General features: G+C 51.6%; 2 protein-coding genes across 2 annotated transcripts; one reads left to right on the top strand and one right to left on the bottom strand.

Annotated features, from left to right (window-relative positions):
• Positions 1 to 4,756: 4,756 nt before the first annotated feature.
• Positions 4,757 to 15,617, bottom strand: MVK (mevalonate kinase). The gene is made up of 10 exons (XM_015275510.4): positions 15,459 to 15,617; positions 15,240 to 15,387; positions 14,455 to 14,602; positions 13,404 to 13,559; positions 10,900 to 11,003; positions 9,851 to 9,896; positions 8,968 to 9,058; positions 8,412 to 8,528; positions 5,929 to 6,082; positions 4,757 to 5,815 (listed from the first exon to the last, which is right to left on the bottom strand). Exons 1-10 carry the CDS (start codon positions 15,534 to 15,536, stop codon positions 5,664 to 5,666), a joined length of 1,194 nt encoding a protein of 397 aa, XP_015130996.1. The 5' UTR covers positions 15,537 to 15,617; the 3' UTR covers positions 4,757 to 5,663.
• A 162-nt stretch (positions 15,618 to 15,779) lies between these two features.
• Positions 15,780 to 19,617, top strand: MMAB (metabolism of cobalamin associated B). Its single transcript, XM_040648517.2, has 9 exons — positions 15,780 to 15,913; positions 16,088 to 16,149; positions 16,224 to 16,317; positions 16,407 to 16,464; positions 17,308 to 17,380; positions 17,772 to 17,869; positions 18,171 to 18,235; positions 18,635 to 18,694; positions 19,062 to 19,617. The coding sequence occupies exons 1-9, from the start codon at positions 15,819 to 15,821 to the stop codon at positions 19,147 to 19,149; spliced, it is 693 nt and encodes a 230-aa protein (XP_040504451.1). The 5' UTR covers positions 15,780 to 15,818; the 3' UTR covers positions 19,150 to 19,617.
• Positions 19,618 to 23,296: the final 3,679 nt, after the last annotated feature.

The following is a 23,296-nucleotide window of genomic DNA, read 5'->3' as shown; positions in this document are numbered from 1 at the left end:
AGCACCTAATTTTCATTGGGGGACAACAGACGCAATGGTATATTTACCCAGTCATACCATTATGAAATCCTACAATTAAGGCTTCAATCAGATAAATGCAATTACATAATACCATCTTATACGATATAATTAAAAACATCTGCAATCAAACCGAAGCCGATGGTACCGTAATCCTTAATCGGCTCCGGTGGCTGCAGCGGTGGGAGATGAGCCCAGGCACGGGGCTGAGCTGCCCATGCCATGGGGACCACGGCGCTGGGTTGGCTGCGGGTGTTTAAGCAGAATTGCCTGTGTATTCAGGGCCTTTCAAACACGAGTAATCTTCATCTGGGAGACGGAAAGTGAAATATGTTATTGCCGGCCGCAGTAAATTACCCGTGCCAGCCCTCGCGTATAAAACATTACAGTTGCTGGCCAGTGCACTTACTCACCCGCGCTGTCTGAATCCCATGATCAATTATAAAGTAAAGCAGTGTTGGTCAGTCCTGGAGCGGCGACGACGGGGTCTGTGTGCTCACAGCAGCACCACGCAGAACCCACGTCCAGGGCTGGATTGTGCCCCGAAAGCTCTCGGTCCGGCCCCGAAAGCTCGCGGGCTGATTGATGGCAGCAGCCCCCCAGTTGGGGTGCCCCACGTCCCCACATCCCCACGTCCCCATGTCGGGGTGACCTCGGCACCGCGGCGCAGCAGGTGCCGGTGCCAGCGCGCCTGCTTCGTCAAGGCTAACGAGCTGCGGCGCCCCTGGGGAGCCGGGGGCAGGGCGGCACCTCCGACTCATTTATTTCCCTGGGAAGGTCTTTAGAAAGCCGAACCCCAACCCGTGGAATAAATAAAATAAATTCCTGCAACTTTAACAATCATTGTGTTGGATTTGGGAGATGTTATTCCTAGTGACAGACAAGGGCAATTATCTGCTATCCGCCAGCAGTTTTAGCCTAATTTCATTACTGCTGTGCAATTCTTCCCGAGCCGCTAGTCTATCACTGTCTCACAGAAAGGATTAGCCGGCACTTTCTTCATCTTCAAATGAATTTTAGCTGTCATGCCCTTGATGAATAGAAGGGGAGGACTGCGAGCCCACGCCGGCGAGCGCTGCGGGGACGGGAGGTGCGGTTTGGTGCTGCTCGGTGCCGCGGTGCGCCGGGCATTGGGCTCCTGGATGCAGCCCAATGAGCTCTGCTCTTCCCAGAGGAAATTTGGGAGCGGAGCGCTGGCAGCAGGCTTTCACCTGGCATCCAGGATGGATTAAAATGACAGCATCTGTAACGCAGTGAAATAACAACAGCCATTCTTCTCCCTCTCCCTCCTCAGAAGATGTTTATCTGTCAGTCCGGGCCACTGAGGAATAGCAAAAAGCAATTTAAACCTCGGAAATGAAACCCGAGCGGATGCCACAGAGATGGGCGTCCAGGAGAGAGCATCCCATGGGGACACGCGGCCCACGGCCGCCCTGATGTCCTGCTGGGGAAAGGAGACATAGACCTGTCCCAATGGGAAGCACAAATCCATCCCAATGGGAGCCACAGACCCATCCCAATGGAAGACACAGACCCGTCCCAGTGGGAGACCCAAACCCATCCCAATGGGAACCACAGATCCATCTCAATGGAGGCCACAAACCCATCCCAGTGGGAGCCACAAACTCATACCAATAGGAACCGGACTCATCCCAATGAGAACCTTAAACCCCATCCCTATGGGAACGACAAACCCATCCCAACGGGAGTCATGGAGCAATCCCAATGGGAACCACAGACCCATCAGGTAGAGGTCTATGCCCGCCCCCCAGCACCCCGTGCTGCTTTCTCCCAGCCTCCATCACTTTGCCCACGTTATTTCCCCGCTGGCGCATCACCCTGGTGGAATATTTTAGCACCTTTAATGCAATTTCCTCCTCCCTCTGAAATATCATTTTAATACGAGCCAGCCGCTCCGTATACCTGCTCCCTAATAAACCTCTGCGACTTTAATGAACTAAATAGCAAATTACTTTTTTATTCAAGAATGAAATTTCATCATATTCATAATTCATATTTTATTTCAGACATCTGCTGCTGATTACATTACATTTAACTAAAATTAGATGATGCTCAGAATGTAATTAAGCCCCTGCCAAATTCTCTGGCCCACCAATACCAGCCTCGCTCAGCGGGGGCCGCTTGGAACCTAATATGTAATTAGGAGCTATTTTCTAGCTGTTTTTAAAGTCTGAAAATTAGCTGCCTTTATTAATCACACAGACAAATATAAAGCGGAGCCAACGCTCGCTGAAATTTCTAAAAGGGATTTTTTTTTTAATTATACACCACACGGCGCTGCGACTCATTTTGAATGTTGATTTGTTGTGCACTGACATTTTGACAACTAGTTCTCAATTTGTCTGTCGTAGTTAGGCAACAACAAAGCAGACGGTAATACTTAACTTTCAAAACCTTGGGCACGGGGAGGGGACGGGGATGGGGACCACGGGCACAGCTGGCAACCGGAGCCCTCAAGCAGGGAAAGGTCAGCACTGGGTGCACCCATGGGTGCTGCCGGCTCCCAAAGCGTGGGCTGGGTCCGTAGGCAGGCTGCTGGAGGGTCCCCTCTTGATGGGTGATGGAGTGGGATGGGGTTAGGGCTCACCCCGTGGCCCTGGAGCTGCGCGCTGACATTTCCTCTCTGCGCCTGACCCTTTTTTCTGTTCTCTCTGTGTTATCTCAAATAATGTCACTGCCTCTTTAGCATCTACTCAGCAGAGCAGAAAGAAGGCACTGCTGACACGGATTAAACAAAAATACCATCTGTGCCTCGCGGGGCAGGGCAGCACCCACAGGCACCAAAGCAGCAAGCAGGGTTACCATGGGGGGGAAGCAGCTCGGAGCAGCACCCCCAAAACACGAAGGAACGGGCGCTTTGTATGAAGGGGTCCCTTGTTTCTGGGGTCGTGACAGAGCCTTGGGAACACATCACCATCCTCCAGCACCTCTGAGTTCAATATGCAGCCAATCCAGGACTCAGAGTGACCCCACGAGAGCGCTGCATCCGCATGCCTCCTATTGCAGGAGGATGGAGCACAGCTCCTGCCCACCCCGGTGCCGGCTATTAAAGGCAAACCCCGACTCGTCTGTCTTTCTGCAAAGCTCATAACGTGAAAAATGAAGCTCAAGAAAAATTAGCCAAATTACCAGGCTAATCCTTCAGCAGCAATCTCTGCTCCGCTGCACATCCGTAAAACGAGACGGGGCGGCGTGGATGGGAAGCACTCATAGGGCTGTGGGCATGCAGGCACCAGGCTGGATCTGTGCACCCCATTCAACCGAAGGGGGATTAGGGTAGTTCCCATACCCAGAGCCCCACAGGTAATCCCATGATGCTGATGGAGTTTGGGAGGAGGAATAAATGGAGAGCGCAGGCGTTCCTTTGCCTGCAGATGGATGTGAAATCCGTGCTTCCTTCTAGCAAATTGGGATGGCTCCAGCTGCTGACTTATGCAATTCTGGTCCCGGCAGCGCAGGGAAGGCTGAGCCCTGTGCAGTGCTGGGTGAGCAGCATCCTTGCTGTGGGGCAGCAGCGGAGCTGCAGGAAGCCTTGAGGGGTGCTCAGACCCCTGCTCAACCCACAGCTCCCACTGCAATCCAGATCATCCCCACATCGCAGCACCTTCCCCACATCACCCCCAGCACGTGCTGATAAAGCAGAGGCCAGCAAGGTGAGGCTGATAGTTTGCAGATGAAAGCCTTACAGGTCGCAGATCCCCACGGAGCTCACTGTGGGTGGAGCTGAGGCCTCCAGCTCCAGCCCTGGCACAGCTGAAAGATGAAAAATGAAGCAGAGACAGCACAACCAGCAGGCGTGACTGCTGGTGAAGGGCTTGCACAGCTCAGCAGGCCGGTAAGCAGAGGGGCCCATGGCACAAGGACCCAGCCAGCACAGGGTTATTGCCATCAGATGGCTCTTTGGCAGCTGCTATAAAGCAAAGGGACCGCCACTCAGATGTCCGCATCAGAGACCTCCACCCCAATACGTCCCCAAGGACTGGGAGCCTCGTGCCAGGTGGCAAGTCCCCAGGAACAAGAGGCACGAGGCAGCTGTCCCACGCCTGGGGCTGACTCGGAGCTCGGTGACACTTGGCATGATGAAGATGAACCTGCCCTGCTGGCAGCCTGCAGAGCTGGGCCACAGCCACCTCCAGGAGCTGCACACCTGCAGCTCAGCTCACAGCACACTGCAGTGCCACCAGCACAGCCAGGCTGGGTACAGCCCAGGGTATCCCCTAAGGGGCTGCACTGCTGTTCCCTTCACGCTACAGGAGAGCCAGATTTCAAGTCGATCCACTTAAATCACCAGTCTTAATTCCGATTTAAAGCAGCAAAGTGAAACTTACATTTAGTTCTTTGCCTAGCGTGCCTGCGAGGCCTCCTTCTAAGGAAAGCAAAGCATCCTAATGAGGATCAGCCCCAGACACGTTGTTTTGAAGCGAAGTTTCTTCACAGAGAATGTGGCATTCCTTTGTGCTCACGAGGAGAAGCTACAGACACATGTAAGCAGTTAGGGAGTCAACACGCATCCAGATACTCGCATTGATTACGCTGTATTAGGAAATGGTAAATTATTTATCAGGCTTTCCGACTTGTGATTAGTGTAAAGCTGTTCCTGGATGCAAATTGGAATTGTAATTAGACATGTAGAAAACCAGCATCTGAGACCTGTTTTTACTGAAGCAGCGTAAGGTACTTTTTCCCTTTTGTAGCCAACATAATTATCAAAGAACGCTTTGCATGTATAAAATATCACTTTATTAAAACCAGACAGTTCCATGCCCCATCAGTGCGCTAAGCCTGGTCACCAGGATGCCAAGAAGTGGTACACCTCAACTTCTTCACACTTCATTTCTTTTGCTTTTTTATCCCTGCACTGGAAGAGGAAGGCACCCCTACACCCCTGGGGCTTTATTACCTGGCTCCAATGGAATCACCACCCCTTGAACAGCTAACAGCCAACGTCTGAAGCGGACCTCGTGCGTATGAACAGAAACCAGTCTGGCTACAGGACCCTGTTTATCAGAAATTATGTGAAAGGGGGAACACAGTGACAGTTTCATTAGAGTCGGGCTACCTTTTTTTCCCCCTCCATTTTAATTATCTAAGTCTTAATTAGTAACAGGTAAGAGCTCTGCTTAAATGTTTCCTCTCCACTGTGGAGTCCAGGAGAAACAGAGAGCCAAGTGTCAAGCCCTGAGCTGCCAAAGACACTTCTCACCCCAAAATGTCACAGTGCTCTGCACATCCGCCTCGGCAGCCTCGCTGCACACCCGCACAGGACGCCAAGGGAGATGAGAAGAGACACCGCATGCATCTGAAGCAGGAGAACCCAGCAAAGTGTCATTATCTGTGCTGGAATCCAGCCCAGACCCTCTCCTCCTGCCCCTTGAGATTAGCACAGCAGTTGAGTAAGTCAATTCAAACCAGGATTTTGTCAAGAGGCTGGATCTGACTCAGACCCAGCACGAGTGCGAGCAGTCACTCCTGGATCCTCATTGCAGCCTCCTCTCCCTCTGACAACAGACCTGAACTTGGCTCCACACCTCCAGCACTGGGGAGAAGCATCCAACAGCAGGGCACAGCTGGCGACCGCTCTGAGGGTGCGGTGCCACGAGCTCAGCCCTGCCAGGGCTGGGAGCTCAACTCTCAGAGAGCGCGTGCAGCACTTCGGCGTTTAAAGCTGAGGAGGAGTGCAGGGTCACCCCGGGGGCCCCGATGTCAGTCTCCCAGCATTCAAATCCGCAGGCACACAAGTCTCGCTTGGCTGCTTCCACGGCCAGCGGGGTGGCATCTGCCAAGAGGAAGGCAAGAGCAGCCAGAGAGTCAGCTGGGGGACAGGAGCAAGCAGCCATGGGGGGGACTGCACCCTTACAGCCTCGTGCAGGGTGAGAAGGGAGCACTGACCTGGTGGCAGCAGGGTGATGCCGCAGCCGCCGCCGCCGGCCCCGGTCAGCTTGCTGTGCAGACCATGCGAGGCTGTCACCCGGCACAGGCGGTCCAGGGAAGGATGGCCGACCCCGATGACATTCAGATGGTGCTGGTTTATATCAAACAGTTCCTAAAAGCAATTGCAGGCACAGGAGATGAGCACGCACGGCGACAGCTGCTCTTCCCAACCAACCCACAGCTGCCACCTCATTTCCTTTGGTCACCAGCATGTCTCGGCACCAAGGTCAAGGCCAGAATCTGAGCCCTGTGCTGTTTGCCTGTCCCTGTCTCCATCATTACTATCTTCTGCATGCCACAGTGACAGTGGTACAACAGCTTCTGGACCTCCTTGCTCAGGACGGAGAAAATCCTGGCCAAGATGCTTGTGGATGTCTTTTTCAGGTGCTAAATCAGAGCTCCCTGACACCTCCCAACTGTTCTGCCTCCCCCATCACACGGGCGTTGAGCCGGAGACCGAGCGAGCCCCTTGCTGGCCGTGGGAAGGGCACAAAGCCAGCACTGCTCATCGCTGCCTGTCACCCCAGGCCGCCATCTATCTGGCATAACTAAATCCAGGGGGACTTTTGACACAGCCAACTCAGAAGTGACACTGCTGGAGAAGCGACGCGGTGTCCCCCCTCCCTGGGCTACGAGCCAAGGGGCCTCGGAGAGCTGCCAGAACCTGGCACCCAGCACAGCGGGGTCGAGAGGGACCTCACACCTTTCAAGAGTGGCACAAGCCATGCCCAGCGACGGCCATGGGGCTGAGGAACAGAGGGAAGTGCTTGGCGAGCCAGGAGGGATGCTGCAGGCAGCGTCAGTCACACTGCGTGCCCTCGGGTCTCATGCCAGCACCATACAGAATGGGGACTCTACCTGCAAGGAGATGAATTAGGCAGTTGCATGCAGAGTGCATACATCACAAGTTCTGTGCTGGGTTGGACAGACGTCCATCCAGAGGCCTCTTTATATGCCTGAGCGAGGGCACAGCGCTCTCTATGATGATCCAAGACACCTGTCATCTCCTGATCCAAAGTCTGCCAGGAATCAGATGACAGCTTATGACACACTAGACTAGTTCGATGGTTCAAATACAATGCTGTCCAGAACTGCCCATTTCAGAAGCAGTCAAATATATATATATGTATATGCTGCATATAATCATCCATGTCTCTGCGGGCGCTTCAGACTCGAAACAAACCAACAGATTCAATGCAGGGATCAGCTCACTGCAATTCTGCTTCCCTGGCATTGTACACAAGACTTTACGGCACCTTTCATACAAAGATCTCAAAGCACACCTCAGAGCATCCCACAGAAGCACTCCTCTTCCCCATGCTCCTGACAGCTCAAGTAGTGTGGCACTGAGGTGGGGAGGAGCTGTCTGAAGCCACGCTGTCAACAGCCTCTGGATCTCCCCAGCTCTGCCCTCATTCCCCCATAATGGGTATCAAAATCCCACCATCCTCTTGGTGCAAAGGGAACAGGACTTTGCTAAAAAGAGGTCCCAGCAGCAGCTCACCCCCATGCAGCACAGAGGGAAAAGACTCTGCACACGGATCAGCCCTGCACCGCTGCCCTGGGGAGGGCTGGGACAGCAAGCTCACTGCCACGTGTGGGGACAGCCTGCCATTCCTGCCAGTGACAGCAAGGACAAGCAGAGGTCCTCACAGAGAGCCAAAGGAAGGATTCGGATGCTGTCAAAGAGCTGTACCGCTGGTACCAAATGGGACCTATCCAAGTCAGCTGGCACCCAGGCCAGGCCAGGCTTGCATCAGCTGGGATGCTGCCACGCGTCCTTACCCGGCAGCTGGAGGAATCAATGCTGCAGTGCTCTCAGCTCTGCAAGAAAAGAACTTCCACTTGGAAGAGCGTCTCCCCCCCACCACAGCAGCCTCTCCTCCTTCAAACAAAGCCAAGACAAATGCAGATCTTTGTATGCACCTCATGCATCAACGTCAGGTCAGCGCTGGCCATCGTTCCGTTTGTTATTCTCTGGAGCCAGGATGAGTGGTGAGCGATGGGAGCTGGCTCGTAACCAGTCCATCACAAACCAGTGGCTCCTGGGCTCTCTGCTTTTGCTTCAGACCTGGCAGTGACAGAGCAGTGGCTGCACAGCGCCTGCCAGAGCCACTGTGTCTGGCTGCAGTGGGGAGAGGCAGTGTCGAGGCCAAACACACTTCCCATTTCTTACTAAAGGGAAACAAAACCTCCAGGGCTCCAAATCCCCAAGGCATCAGAGGCACTCCATCCCTGTGCACTGCTGTAGGGAGCTACGAGCAGCATTTTGCCCCTTGGCTCCCAGAAGGGCGTTAAAAGCATCACACAGAGACCACAGTTTCACTCTGACCCGAACATTTCCTGCTATCAAATTCTTTCTTAGACCTAATGCTCTTTAAATGACGTTTTGATGTTCAACAGTAACAGCGTCTAAAAATAGTGGTGAACAAGCCCCTTACCTCTAGCACGGGGTAATACTCTGGTGATGGATTTGTAGGCATCGCTTCCAGAACACTTTGGCACTCCTGAGAAATTGCATCGATGGAGTCCAGCACGGGGTTCATTATAGCAGGGAACTGAGAAGCAGGGAAGGAGAGATGTGAGCAGACTGCTCACTCGACCTAATGCTGCTGTGATAAAACCAGCCTTGAGTCTCTTAGAGCTGGACAATTCCTTCCCCATTCAGTGTTATTCATTGACAGAAAAGCCCAGTGCAGAGCAGGCTGATGCTAAGCAGCTCACACCCGCAGAAACCAGAGGAAGGAGCTATTCTTTTCATGGTTGCAAGGCTGTGATTTTTGCAGCAAGCCCTGCTAATGCTGGAGAGAGGGAAGGAAGCTGAACTCCTGCTCCCAAAGGATCTGGGTGTAAGAGAGGAGCAAGCAGGAATGCAGCAAGCACGAGAGAGTTCACAAGAGCTCCTGTGAGCCCTGCACAAGATCTGAGCTCATAGGGCTACGTCCCCACACCAGCCCACCACACACACCCAACCCTGCAGCCACGTGGATGCTGTACCTTCAGGATCTTCTCCTTAACCCCAGCCACCAGGACCTTAGTGCTTCGTGGGACCTTCGTGTTGGTCAGCAAGATCCTCAGCGTCGGCACCCTGCAAGCAACAAGACATCCATCCCCTAGCCTTTTTCCCTTCCCTGTACCCCAGCAGCTCCCCAGGCCCATCAGACAGCTGCTTTTCACCCCACCCCATAAGTCCTATCTGAGTAAGACACCCAAGACAAGGAGTCCCATCAGCTCCTGCAAAGTTAAGCAGGCACTCGAGCACCGCCTGGGTTCAGACTTCTTACTCTTAGTTACAGTGAACAACTGTACCAATGTCATAAATAGAACTGTAACATATTTACCGAAATCTGTGTTTTTCAAGTAAAACTTTTCCTTGAAAATACTATCTGTGAGACCAGCCAGCAGTAGCCATTAAGTGCTAATAGAGCAATTTCATGCACTGTGAAAGATTTTAATGGAGTCAGATTATACTTGGTTGGCAAGGGGCAGAGGGAAGATTCAGGACCTGGACTTGCTCTCTGTCTGCAGCTTGGTTTTCACACGGTCCTGCCACCAGGTAAGCAGAAGTTCCCCCTCCCCACAATGTCATTTGCTGCCAGGAGCAGATCCGTTCCTGCTGCCCGTAATGCCATGAAATTAATATTGATCCTCTGTGCTGCGCTCATCTAATGTCAGCTAATGACCAAACATTTCATTGTTCTCATCCACCCCAAACCAAGACAACACTCAAGCTACCCACACCCACGGCAAGCTCTGGCTCCCCTTCCACTACACTGCCAGCAACCTCTCATCAATCTCCTACAATGTAACATCCACCCTATACGTTTTTGACATATTCCACCCACCGTATGTGTGTGTTATTTTTAAACTCCGATATTACCTTTTCAACGATGTGATTTTTCCTGATTGGTATCTCAGGGCTCCACCTAAAGTAAAATACATGCATTGTCTGAGTACACAGCGAGCCGAGAGATAACGCAGCGTCATAAGAGACAGAAGGTCTTTCATCTTCAGAACCTCACCCAGAGCATATGACAGTAATTGCAAGAAACACCAGCTAAATGAACCATGTTCTCAGACAGCATGAATCTGCCTAACCCTGCTGACTTAATGAGAGGGTCTGGCTGGACGCAGTTAACCCACTGCTTTTCCCTTTGCTCTCCTCTACTCCAGGACCGCATTAATTTAGTATTATATATATTTTTTTTTAAAGGCAAAGAGTTTGGCCAGCATTAAATCTTCACTGGAGAATCAAGCAGTGATTCCCCGGGGCAGAGCCAAGCACACGGGTTGCAGATTGGGCTGAGTGTGTGCACTCATGTCAGCAGCCATCCGCCAGCATGGAATTCCACCGTCCGGAAGGAATCTCTCTCTTGGCTCCTGCCTGCACCAAGGCATTGAGATTAGGTCTCATTAGAAAGATTATTACAAGAAAATCTCCACAGACACTTCCAAAACACTTGGAAGTCTCCGCTAATTGAAAGTAAATGACAGCTGTCTGACAGCATTTTTTCTCCTGCGTTATTTTTGGGATGGGATTACACTTCTTTGTTCAGAGCAGAACGTTTAAGTTTCAGTACTTTGCAGCGGGGCTTCTGTCCAGGGGATGCAGATCTGCAGTGCTGATGCAGCATCACCCCACTCCCAGCCTACAGATGGGATAAACCAACACAGAGAAGGGGCCAAACAGGGATGTGGATTTGGGAGTTTCTGCCCCCCCCCGCCCTCCCTCGGTGCAGTGAGCAGCCTGTTCCATCCAGCTTCCCTGCAGCAACCTCAAACAAGTCTTCTTATCTGCAGAAAAGCAGCTCGTGGTGTCTGCTCACTGCCTTCCACAGCTGACACGCAGTCTGCAGCAGGGAACAGAGACGTGGCAGCTGCTCCACCACCTCACAGCCCCGTGCTGGGGAGCAGCAAACACACACATACCCCAGGTCCCAACAGCATTATCCACACCCGAGGGATTGCCGTGGATCACGCGCTCCCCCTGGAAGGCCCAGCTGTTGATCAGACTCATCTCTTCTTCCGGCCACCTGGAAGGCAAGAAAAGGACTCAAATACACAACCAAAACCAGCAAGTGAGGAGTGACAGAAAGAAGCACATCAATGCAAGTCCAGACCCATCCCCACTCCCTGCCATCGCTCCCACACACCTTGGCCTGAGATCCTGCTTGCTGACACACCAGACAGCAAATGCAGCGAGCAGAGAGCACTACAAGTTGCATTTCACACATGCAACTCCAGCCTCTAATTGCCAGCTGCTCAGCTGCAGAAGCCTCCCAAATTGGGTCAAAAGATGCTGTTAGGACTGATTTAGTGGCTCCAGCAAAGGCTTTGATTTTTAGGGATTAACTCCTAACACTTCTAGGCACGCTGGGTGCTGGCACTTACAACACAAAAGGGAACCAAATGCTGAACCTCGAGGTGTTATGCTAAAAACACAGGAACAGGGCTTTCTGTTGCCTTAAAAGCAGTCACACGTTGGTAAGTGCTTTGAGAGTTTAAATGCTGGCACAAAGGGCTCGGTGCTGGGTCACACTCAGCAAGGATCAAGGCCCCTGACTGAACATACTAATTAACAGACTGCAGCAGCACAAAAAGCAAACACAGAGCTGCCAGTTACCAAGCACTTGCTGGCTGCAGCTTCACCACAATATCTTCTCAGAAGCCCACAGCTCTGGGCCTGCCTGGGCAAGGCAGCACCCACACAACCACAGCCCAGAATTCAGCGCTTTCCAAACCCTGCCTCTGACTCTGCCCTAAATGAACACCTCAAACCCAGCCTCAGGGATCCAGTTGGCACCCCTGCATCCCGCTGTAGCACTTGGGCTCTGCAGCCCACACACACACACATTCCAAGCTGCTGGTAGGATGGCCTGATGCACAGGAGCATCAGATATCCGAGCAGCAGCGATGAGACCAAAGCTGGCGTTGGGTGCAGTAAGAACACACGTTCAACAGGTTTTTAGGATACGGGGCCCCAAATAGGCACAACACGACAGAGGCACAGATTTCAGATGAGCATCAAGCACCCTTAAATAAGGGGAACAGTGACTGACCGCTGCTAAGGCAGGGCAGGAATAACGAGAGCCACCTGCTACCTTGAAACCCCTTAATAGAGCTCCCCCCATTTCCCCAGGCCACAGCTGAACATCTTCATCCATCTCCGCACTCCTTTAATTTCACTTGCCAATATTTAATCTGTGAAGCATTCAGGAAAACAGCTCACACCACCGCTACTCAAAATAGAAGCGCAGTTTGCTGTAAACCACTTGTTTTTAATCCTCTTTGAGAGGCTGCAATTCTTCTCTACACAGGAGTCATTATATCACGCTGTTCTTTTCTTGCGATGTTAAGCAAAAACCTTCTGAAGTCTGACACCCCCATCTCTCACCCCTCTGTGTGCCAGCTGGAAGGGGAAAAAAAAAAATCATGCTGTATTCAAGCTGAAGCTAAGAAGTGAGAGCAGGGAATGAAGACATCCACGCTGCTCGCTGTCTGGTTCAGAGCTGGCCTTTCATTTCTGACTGCTGGGAGATTTGCCTGAGCACAGCTCACAAATGGCTCCGCTTTAGGAATGTGTTTCTGGGTCAGACTGCTAGCTCAGGTTCTGAAGCAGAAGGCAGCCATCCCCTCTTGCTGTCTCACTTTCAGGCCCACACTATCTACAGAAGGCAACTATAAAAGGTTGCACCTGGCAGGCAGTGAACAATGGAGGGTTCTGCAGCTCCAGCTGTGATATGCATCTTTAAACAGAGCCTCCTTAGACACACAGCAGAGCAGACCAGTTTTTCAAGACTGAGCTCCAATGGAAAGCAACGCAGGGTGGAGGGAAAGAAATTCCCTTTCAGCAGCCACTGATAAAGGGGAAACTCAGGCAGGAAATCAGAAGGAAATGGACCACATGCAGGAAAAAAAAAATCCATATGAAAACACAGGAGAAAGAAAAAGACAAAGAACCCTTGACTCCTTGAGGACTCAAAGTAAAACCTGAAAGATGATCATAGAGAAGAAATAGAGGTTACAAAAAGTGGATCTACCACATTGAAGTGTGTTACTTTTCATGATAAAATAAAGTTATCTGTATGTTACAAAGCAAACAGTGGGTCGAATGTGTGAGTTTCACCAAATCTCTGCATCCAATTGCTTTTGTCAGAAGGAATGAATTGTAAGCATGATTCACAGAGCCCTGGGCTGGGCACACCTCTGCTGCTGGGAGGACAGGCAGCAGTGGGAGGGGAAGGGAAAGGAGCTGGGTTCAGGGTGCCACTGCCACAACCAGAATCCAAGCCCAGCTTGGATTCAGTTGGACACAGAGACCAAGAGAGGTACTGGAATTTGCTAAGAAAATATGAGGCATAGCAGTCACAAACAGAACCCCCCACAGCCCCAAAGTGTGTGCTGAAGGCAGGGAGGCTTCCTGGAGGCGTTACCTGGCTGTGGCCTCCCCGTCCTTCAGAGGGCAGGAGATGGCTCTGCAGGCATGCAGCAGTGCTGCTGCCAAGCACACGGCATAGGCAGCACTCGAACCCAGCCCAGCTCCTGTGGGCAGCTCGGACCACACGGCTATGTCCACGCTGGGAACATCTCTGAAACACAAACACACAGGTGGTAACGGTGACCTCGAATTCCATCTTAAAACATTTCCAAGGCAAAAAGATGCCGATGGGGACAGACGACGGGAAAAGCTGGCTGAAAACTGGCAACATCAGCACATGCATAACACATCCGACGCACACGGGCTTCAGTTAGCACAGCTGAGTAGCCTTGCTAAGCCATTGTGCTAGAACAAAGCCTTGCTGAATTGGGTCTATGATTAGCACAGCTTGTCAAGCTGCTAGCGGGGGCACTTTGTAACTAAGCACTTGGGTAGCACCATAAAGAGACCCTTCAAAGACTCGGAAATATGACTCTACGTGTATTTCTACATAAAGTCCAAGTATTACAAATCCACAACTGTATCACTGGACCCCACTGGAGCAAGCTGATGGACACTGAAACACAGACATCTGTGTCCACGTGCACCTATTCTCCTGGGCTGCAACAGCCCTGAGCTGTAGCTACCCCAAATCCTCAAATGAAGGAGATTCAGCCCACAAAAGGTATCAGACACTGAATTCACTGCTCATCACCACAGACATTCTTCTAACCTAATGAAACCTCCTGCTGGGCCAGAACAGATGTCTGTCTATCTGCTTCTGTTGACCGTACAGGAAGGGTACAGTGATGGAAGCATCTCAAAGTCAGGCCCTTAAGCGAGAGCAGATGACTCCCAGCCCATCTGCCTGGGGCACCCCATCCCCCAAACACTGCTCAGAGCTCTGAAAGAGTCCCCTGTGGGGCACAGAACCTAAATAAAGCACGATTCCCTTCAATCTCTTCTTTTGCATCAAATACATGCTTTCCTCCTGTGACCTTGGAGAAGCGATTAAAGATGAACACTCGAGTCAGCACGTTTATTTTGGGGCAGGAGGACAACCTTACCCATACTTAGCTGAAATAGCCAGACACATATACAGAAAGGCAAGAATTGCAAGGCTGTCAGGAGCTGAGGCATCGGCAGCGATTCCAGCAAACTCTTTCAGCACATCCAGCTGTTCTACGCCGGGGGACTTTGATTCATCAAAGTCAGCTATGGAGGCAAGCAGGGGAGAATTTAAACACTCAGAAACCAGAAAGCTGTTCAGCTTGAAAGCTGTATTTACAAGAACGATATCTTCTGTTACACGAGACAGAAACAGACGCTGCGAGGCACCTTCCCGCTCCACCTACAAACCTTCTGGCTCGAAGAACCCTACAACACCCCACGTTGGAAAGCACCCATAAGGGTCATCCAGCCCAACTCCTGGCTTCACGTAGAACCACTCTAAAACCAGAGCATGTCTGAGAGCACTGTTCAGACCCTTGCTGGGTTCTGGCGAGCTCAATGCCAATGACACTGCCCTGGGGAGTGTTCCAGGGCCCACCCACTCCAAAAGGTGAAGAACCTTTTCCTGATGTCCAATGTGAGCGATAAAATAAAAGCAAACAGAGCACCCTGTATGTCTTCAGTGCCGCACTGGTATTGCATAGACCTGTTTGTGGTGGAAGGGACCCCCAAAGGCCGTCTGTTCGCACTGCCTGCAGTGCACAGAGACACCCACAGCTCCAGCAGTGCTCACAGCCCATCCCCTGACCGTGGCTGTCTGCAGGGATGGGGCACCACCACCTCTCTGTGCACTCTGCACAGTGCCTCACCGCCCTCAGTGCCGGACCTGTGTTGGCCCCACCTGTGAGGCGGCCCCGCAGGGCGCTGAGCTCGGCCACGTCCCACTCCCTCCGCACGCCGACTCCAGGCAGGTGAATGCGGAGCCGCTCTCCGCCGCCGGGCCGCAGCCGCAGGAAGGTGCGCAGGCCCAGCGCCACGGCCAGGGCCGCCTGAGGGAGAGACGGGGCCGTCAGCGGGGCCGTACCGCCCCGGAGAGCGCTGGAGCCGCGGAGGCGCTTACCTTGCCGTGCACCACGGCGTGCTCGCCGTGCAGGATCACCTTCCCCGGGGCGGACACCAGCAGGCCGTGCTCCGACATCGCCACCGCCGCCTGAAAGAGAACGCCGCGGCCTCCGAAGGTCCCGCTCCGCCGCGGCTTCAAACACGCGCCGGCCGCCACGCGGAGTGACGGCGCCGCTAGCCAATAGCGACCTCGCTCCGCCTCACCCTCCTCAGCTCGCACCAATCGCGGAGCTCCTTTCGGGGGCGGGGTTTCAGGGCAGCCAATCGGGAAGCAGCTGCGCGGAGTGGCGCGGCTCTGGGGTGACGGCGGCGAGGAACGGGGGCTCAGCGGGGCCGGAGGCTACGGCGGCCGGGAGGCATGCTGCGGCGGGCGGCGGCGGCGGCGGCGGGCAGCGGCCTCGGGAGGCCGCTGTGGGTGGTGGCAGGGCGAGGGCAGAGCGGTGAGGCGGGCAGGTGAGCGTGGGGCCGGGCTGAGGGCTCCCCTCGGGGCCTGGGTCACTCTGGGCCTCCCCTCAGGGCTGTGCTCCCTTTAAGGCCTGGGTCACTCCTGGCCTTCTCTCAGGGCCCCCCTCAGGGCCTGAACCCCTCAGTGCCCGTGCCTCCCTCACACCCTGTGTCTCTCCACAGCCCTGAGGGAGGCCCTCCCAGCGCCCGCTCCCCCAGGATCTACACAAGGACAGGAGATGAAGGTAAGGCTCTGGAGGCAGTGGGGAGCACAGGGCAGGGCGTAACGGCTGACCTCTGCCCTCATTGCTCCTCAAAGGCTTCTCCAGCACTTTCACTGGGGAGAGGAGGCCGAAGGGCGACCGCATCTTTGAAGCTCTGGGGACGACGGATGAGCTGAGCTCCGCCATCGGGTGAGCACTGATACCCCACTGTTGCACGGGGAATGACACACACGGAGCCATGGCTTTGCTTCCAGCTAACCCTGCTGCTCTGCCCTCAGGCTTGCTAGCGAGCTGAGCAGTGAGAAGGGCCATGCGTTTGTTGAGCAGCTTCACAAGGTGAGTGTTGATGATAGGCCTGACCTGCTGTGCTCACTGCGTGCATTCTTCAGTACTCCTGTTGACACGTAGGGATTGAATTAACTTAGTGTTGCTTGTTAAAATAGGGTCTAGTAAATACTTAAGACTCCGTGCCATGATTGCTCTGCAAGAAGTAAACTTTTTGAGCCAGAAAGGATGCTGGCAGATCAATTAGGTTAGCTGTGGGCAGACAGACGTGTCTGGATGTACCCAGATCTGTTCCTCCGTGCAGTCACAGACATGAGTTCAGTTTTTCATGTAGCCTCAAAATGGGACTGTAGCCACGTGGGCGTGATGGTGGGAGACAGCTCCCACTGTAGCAGTGTGTGGGTTATACTAATTAGCTCTGCTGTGCACAGGAACTCAAAAGGAGCTAATTAGAGATCTTATAAAGCTTTAGTAAGTTGCCTCTGAAATATCCCAGGCAATGGAGAGATGCTCCTCTTGGAAACAGATGTGCTATCAAGCCAGCATTGTCTCCAGCTGTTTGTCACTGCTTTTCCTTCAGAGGTTACTGTTTTGGTGTTCTACCAGCAAAGAGATTATATGAGCACATCCCAGCCTGCTCTCTGTACAGTCAGCCAGGGTGGCTTAATGTGCCAGTGAAAACGAGTGCACGCGGTAATCTGGCTTCTCATAAAGCAATTAGGGAGCACTTATCTGATCCCTCCTGCCAGCAGGCTGGGGATGATGAACAACAAGGGTAGGATCTTCTTTAATCAGCACAACCAGCTGTCACCTCCCAGAGCTTGCTGCAGTTGTACTGGAGCAGCAAGGGATAATGAAAGCGCTTCTTATTTTTGTCCTGATTGCCACATCTAGGTCCAGTGTATGCTGCAGGATGTGGGCTCCAACATCGCAACACCTCTCTCCTCAGCCAGAGAAGCTCACTTAAGTAAGCCTCAGAGGTCCCATCCTGGGATAACAGTTCTTGCATCCCATCCATCCCACACTGGCACTGAGAAGGCTCTCCCAGCGTGTGGTAGTCAGAGCTGCCCAAGGGCTGCTCCATACCATGTGTGTGGGTGCTGAATGAGCAGCACGTGGTCTCACAAGCTGCTGCTGCTGCATCTGTGTGACCGAGTGTAAGCTGCCCTGGGGCACTGCCCCAAAATTGACACGCAGCCACAGCTGCTGAATGGGGAGCTGGACTTGCTCCAGCAAGATGATATTTTTAGGATGTGTTCTTAAGACTCGCTGGTCTAAGAAACGTGAAAGTAGAGCCCTATCTGTAGGCTGAATGATTTCTACACTTCTTGTAGCTGACTTTTCTTTTCTCTCTGTAGAAAGAACATCTTTTAGTGAGGAGCCTATTCTGGAGCTGGAGAAGTGGATTGACAGATACTCAGAGCAGCTCCCTCCGCTTAGAGCTTTCATCTTGCCAGTAGGTACTGCTTATGCCACTCACTGACAGGAGAGGGCTGGCCTTGTTAGAGTAAATCTGCTTTACTGTTTGCCTTGGAAGCTGGGGGAAAACAGGTTGTGAAGCTGTTATTTGTGTGGGCAAATACCAAGGAAGGCAGAGAGAAGGAACAGGTCAAGTTAAGTTTCTCCATCCTTCTGCCATAATGCAGCATTCATTTGTGCATGTGTGAGATGTGATAAGCTTTGCTGCAATTATACAGTAAGGTAGATAGTTATCTGTTGTTAGCAGACACTGATGTGCTGTTTCATTGTTGTTTCAGTCGGGAGGTAAAAGCAGTGCTGCTCTCCATTTTTCCCGAGCTGTCTGTCGCAGAGCTGAGAGGTGGTGAGTGTTGGCTGTTAGTGTAACTGAACAAAGTGGATAGAAGATGATCATACTGTTACGAGAGCAAATTGCCACAACCAGAGCAACCAACCATAGCTGTTCTGCACTCAGCTCTTCATGTTTGCGTTAGTCAAATTCCTAGAGTGCAGTCAGCAAAAAAACAAATCTCTCTTCCTTCCCCTGGACTGGTTCATCTGAGCTAGGAACTTCAGAAAGGACAGGTTTATGTTGAGATGCATCTGTGTATTTGGCTAGTATCTAGTTTGCTAGGTAGACTTTATAGGTGAGAACACATGGAAGCTGGGGGCACTGGCAGGCAGAATGTGGTGAGATCTGGTGCTCCAAAATGTTCAGAGCTAGCTGGTTAAATACACCGAAACTCTCCTCTTTCTTGCCTAGTGTGGTTCCCTTAGTACAAGCAGGGGAGGCAGATCCAAACGTGGCCAAATATTTAAACAGGTAAAGAAATCCATCTCCTTTTTCTGTACTGCTGAAGTGTGCTTGGTGTTGTTCCCTCACTCCCATTGTAAAACTGTGGGGCTTTGCCTGTCAAGGAGCTTGCCTTCTACATTAAGACCTTTGAAGTCTGAAGAAGCAGCTTTTACAAAAGTATTGTTGCACGGTGTCTGCAGAGACTACTGGGGTGCTGAGGGAGCAACCACTTAACTTCCTTCTTCAAGGTGGAAATCACTTCTTGCGTGGATTCTCTGCCGTGCTTTACTTCCAGTTCTTGTGCTGTAATGAAACATGCTTTGTTGCACAGCTGCATGCTGCTGGCTACACCTGATGTGTGTAGCACTTTCATTGCTTTTCCCTTGGTTTGCAGACTGAGCGACTACCTCTTCGTTTTGGCACGTTATGCTGCAATGAAGGAAGGGAAGGAAGAGAAAATATATACAAAGCCAAAACCATAACTGGGAGCTGGGATGTTTATGCTGTAGATCTTGGAAAGCTAAATCCAGCAGAGCGCTTTTCCAGGCATGGATGGCAAAGAGAGCAAGCCCAAATTGGGAATGTGAGCTGCCAAAGACTTCCAGTTAACATGATGGGGACCTTGTTCATAAATGCTGTAAGGAACACAGCTGTTCTGTCCACGAGGCCTTGTAGTGACACAGTGGTGTTGGTTTCAGAATTACTCTTTGCCTTGGATCAGAGCTGAGCCAGGAGACTGCTAATAACTCCTGCTGATTTCTAGAGTTGTCTTAATTTCCCTGGGCAGTGGCAGGTTCTGTGGAAAGACTCTGACAGGGCTCTGAGGTATGAAGAAAAGAAAACAATCAGCTCTCCTTTGTAAGTCATAATGCTTATACAGAACAGGTACTGTGCTGAGATTCAGGAACTCTGTCCACGAGCTTTGAAATAATAAATGTGATTTACTTGTACCAAAGGGCCCTTAACTGTCATGCTTTAATACTGAGCCCAGCTTGCTTTTCTTTTTTAAGTTGCTTTCAATCCATCAGCCCTGGCTGAAGCTGAGCTGTGTAGATTTACAGGAACACACTTAGAATTCTTTGGCTCTGGCTGTCTCTCTTTATGCATGTGAAAAATGCATCTGTGCTGACAATCCCACACATCCTCTGCCAGGAACAGGCTTGTGTAGGACAGGGATTAAAAGAGGAAGGGCCAAATCCTACAGGTCGTGTGCAGGCAAGATCTGCTTAGTTAGCTGGGGTTAACTCCCTGCAGGGCTGCCCCTCCCAGCACACAGACCCCTTGAGAACAGCTTGGTCAGCATCCCCCTTTGGCTGCAGGAATTAGTTTGAGTCCAGTTATCAAATATGGCAGCCAGGGACCACTCGGGTCCAGTCTGCACATAGAGGGGTTGTGATGAGTAGCAGAGGCCTGGAGCTTCTTCAGCTGATAAAGTGAGAGGTGAAAGAAAGAGGCCAATAGCTACAGGTGTTCATATCTCAGACCTATGAACGTCCTGAGAAGTGTCACTCCCATGAAGCTTTCAGAAGAGGCACTGGAAGGTGTCCTAAAGCTTGGAGATCCTGGCTGCAAACATCACAGTAGTATTTCCAGCACAGAAGACATCCTCTGTTGGAGCTCACCGAGGTCAGCTGAACACTTCATCTTGCAGAACAGCTGCATACTTCCTTGCATTGTTTCTTCACTTGCCCCTTTTTGGCAAATTTAATTGTATCAATTTACATGATACAAGCTTAGCAGCCTGATTTTCTTACTGGAAGAAAAAGCCACCTCCAAGTAAACTGACAGAGCAAGCTAACTAAAATTCAGGGATCTTAGGCTCTTTTAGAAGCTTTCTCAGCTTCCTGATGGATTGGACTGCCAAAAAACATACTCAGTGTGTAAACAAGTGTGTTACAGCCAAGTGAATGCATTGACACCCTGCTACTCGCTCTGTATACAGAATAGCCAGACATTACAGTTGAAGTCCAAGTCTCTTACAGAAGGATATGTGTGAGACGTGTTGGATTCAGTCTTCTCCTGCTTGTAAGGAGGAGCATCACAGGACATGGGGCTGGGAGGTGATTGCACAGGTTAAGAGTGCTTGTCCTGCAGTAAAGGTGGCACTTTTGCTGATGGGAGCTTTTAAGTCACACAGTTTCCACTGTTCCATTATTTTAAGCAGCAACAACTTTGAAGTTGCTCCCCAGAAGAGGCTCTGGCTTTTGTGTTAACCTCTCAATCAGAGTGGGGGCAGTGTGAAGAACACCCAGCCCTAACAGACACTGCTGTCTCATTATTCACTTTTTTTTTTAAAACACATATTTCATGGCTATTGTTAATGCACATTTTTCACAGAGTAATTTTCCAAGCCTTAGCCTGTAACACATCCCAATGACAAATGCTCTTGATTTGGACTGTACCGTCAGCTGCAATGTCACATCAGACATTTTCTCAATGCCTGCTCCAGACAGGCCATCCAGTTTTATGATAGCTCTGTCTCGGTGATCACTATTGAACCTTAAGAATCTAGAGGCTTTTCAAGTTTAATTGAATAAAATTCTTTGCAATATAAATTCTTCATGAATACTATATAAATCAGCTCCAGGATGGATTTATAGTATTTTTTTTTCCAGCTGGGGGGAAAAAAATCTCACTACTGTTTTGGGACCAAAGCTAGTATTGTTTTGAGTGTAAGGAGGAATAAATTTAGCTACCACGCTAGAGCTTAAATTTATTAGGGTTCGCTCAGCTTCCAGCTCTCTCTTTGTACCCAAACAGGTCTGTGCAATTGTTTCTGGACGGCTGAAGCTGAGGGATGCTAGTGTGTGGGGTGCCTCCATTTTCCAGGTAAACGGGGCAGGGGCCAGTGCTCACACTCAGGCATTAGGAGAACTCAGGCTGAGAGCAATTCCAGCCCCATAGGCAGCTCCAGCTCAGCAGAGCTGAGCTCCACAGAGACCACTCTTTGCCTTTGGTGAGTTTACAGCCTGTAGTGTTTGCCCAGTGCTTTAGTACCAGGTTGTACAACACTTGCCTTTATCAAAGGGGCTGCTGGCCATTATGCTGCAGGCAGGGACACGGGAGCTTTTGCACCAGCTTCTAATGTGGCTGAGCTGGCAGCTGCTAGCACTCACGGGACAGCATGCAGGAATGCCTCAGAGCCTAGCAAGAGAAGGGACAGGTGAGCAAAGAATCACTGCAATTAGATACAGGCCTTAAAACTAGTAAAGCATTGGTGCTGGACTTGGTTTTTCCAAGTCCTTCAGTCTCACCCAGCAAATGTAGCCATACAACATAGGGATTCCAGTGCCTGCACCTCATTAATATAATGGGAGAAAGGCAGATGCTGTGTCCGTGCTGACCGTCTGCAGAGCCCAGACACATTCCTGCCTAGCAGGGTTCCTTATTTATGATCACGTTGGAACTGCCAGCAGAGACATATGTTGCTAAGGGTCGTTTATTCTTGTTTGTAAAATGTATGGCTGCTCCTAGCTTACATACTGTCAAAACTGGAAGAACTGGCCCCAAAATCTCTTGCTGCATGATTGGATCAGACGCCTGTACATCTGTTAACGCTGTAGGAGCTGTAAAATGAAATAAGTTTCACTATAACTCAAGCACCTCTATTACCACCACAATGTGCAAGCAGCAGAGCCGGCTGCTGCTCTTGCAGAAATGACACAAACATACATTTTGCCAAGTTGTATGTAAATTTATACAAGGCAGCATTCCCTCCACTAACACAGAGAAGGGAGGGCTGGTGCATGCGTGTGCCCCCACCCTGAGGGATGCAATGGGGCTGCATCCACAGGGGAAGTCTTGGGGTGCACACAGCCACACCGCACTGCTCCTGTCAAGCTGGAGGTGCAAAAGGGACCACCTCTGCCATTGGGTCAAGTCCTCTGATCTTGAAATACTCATCTGGGAGGAGTCAAAACTAAGCTCTAGAAATGCTTCATCTTGTGCTGCTCAGTGCTGCAGGGAGCCAACACAGCCCATCCACCTGAATACGTGACCAGCCCCTGCCCAGAGCACAGTGCTATCAAATGGAGGAACCACCAGGCTGCAGTGCAAGTCATGGACTTGGGATGCAAGGAGCAGCAAGAAGAGCTGTCTGCTCCCCAAACATGGCCCTACTTGAGGGGGGGACCCCAGCACCACTCCAGGTCTAGCAATCCAGCTCTGCTCCGTACCCCACGTGCACAGAACCAGCCCTGACAAGCTCACGCTCACTTCTTGGTGCCGGAGAAGCAGGCATTTTGCAGGCCTGGCTGTCTGTTGCCAGCTTTCTGCCTTCACAGCATCTGCTGCGAGATTTCTTTTTGCTGTTTCTGATGGTGCCATATGCCTCAGTGTCAAAACAATGGTGCCTGCACACTGACTGGGAGCCCTGGGCCACGCTCCCACCGAGCCCTCGCCCCAGCTGAGCCCCAGCGCCCACGGGGTTGCCCCAAGCACTGCGGGGAAGGAGGACCAGCAGCAACACAAAGGGCCCCGCAAGCACCTGCTTACACTGAGGACAACAAACCCCACTTAAGGGCTATCACAGCACCCTGCAAGACTGCACAGCGTTTCTCCAAGCATATTCTAGAACACAAATCCTGCTCCAAGGAACCCTGCCAGGTCCCTTTAGGCTCAGAGCTGCTC

This window comes from Gallus gallus, chromosome 15, assembly GCF_016699485.2.
Source record: "Gallus gallus isolate bGalGal1 chromosome 15, bGalGal1.mat.broiler.GRCg7b, whole genome shotgun sequence".
Lineage (NCBI taxonomy): Eukaryota > Metazoa > Chordata > Aves > Galliformes > Phasianidae > Gallus > Gallus gallus.
Note: the sequence above shows the minus strand (reverse complement) of the source record. Positions and strands in the feature narration are given on the sequence as shown.

Excerpts from the sequence above, each read along its gene's own strand:
- MMAB (XM_040648517.2), top strand. The coding sequence starts at position 15,819 with ATGCTGCGGCGGGCGGCGGCGGCGGCGGCGGGCAGCGGCCTCGGGAGG. Across the intron at positions 15,914-16,087 it reads CAGAGCGGTGAGGCGGGCAG|CCCTGAGGGAGGCCCTCCCA; the intron begins GTGAGCGTGGGG and ends GTCTCTCCACAG. Across the intron at positions 18,236-18,634 it reads TGTCGCAGAGCTGAGAGGTG|TGTGGTTCCCTTAGTACAAG; the intron begins GTGAGTGTTGGC and ends TTTCTTGCCTAG.
- MVK (XM_015275510.4), bottom strand. The coding sequence starts at position 15,536 with ATGTCGGAGCACGGCCTGCTGGTGTCCGCCCCGGGGAAGGTGATCCTG. Across the intron at positions 6,083-8,411 it reads AGTATTACCCCGTGCTAGAG|GAACTGTTTGATATAAACCA; the intron begins GTAAGGGGCTTG and ends AATTGCTTTTAG. Across the intron at positions 5,816-5,928 it reads CATCACCCTGCTGCCACCAG|ATGCCACCCCGCTGGCCGTG; the intron begins GTCAGTGCTCCC and ends TCCTCTTGGCAG.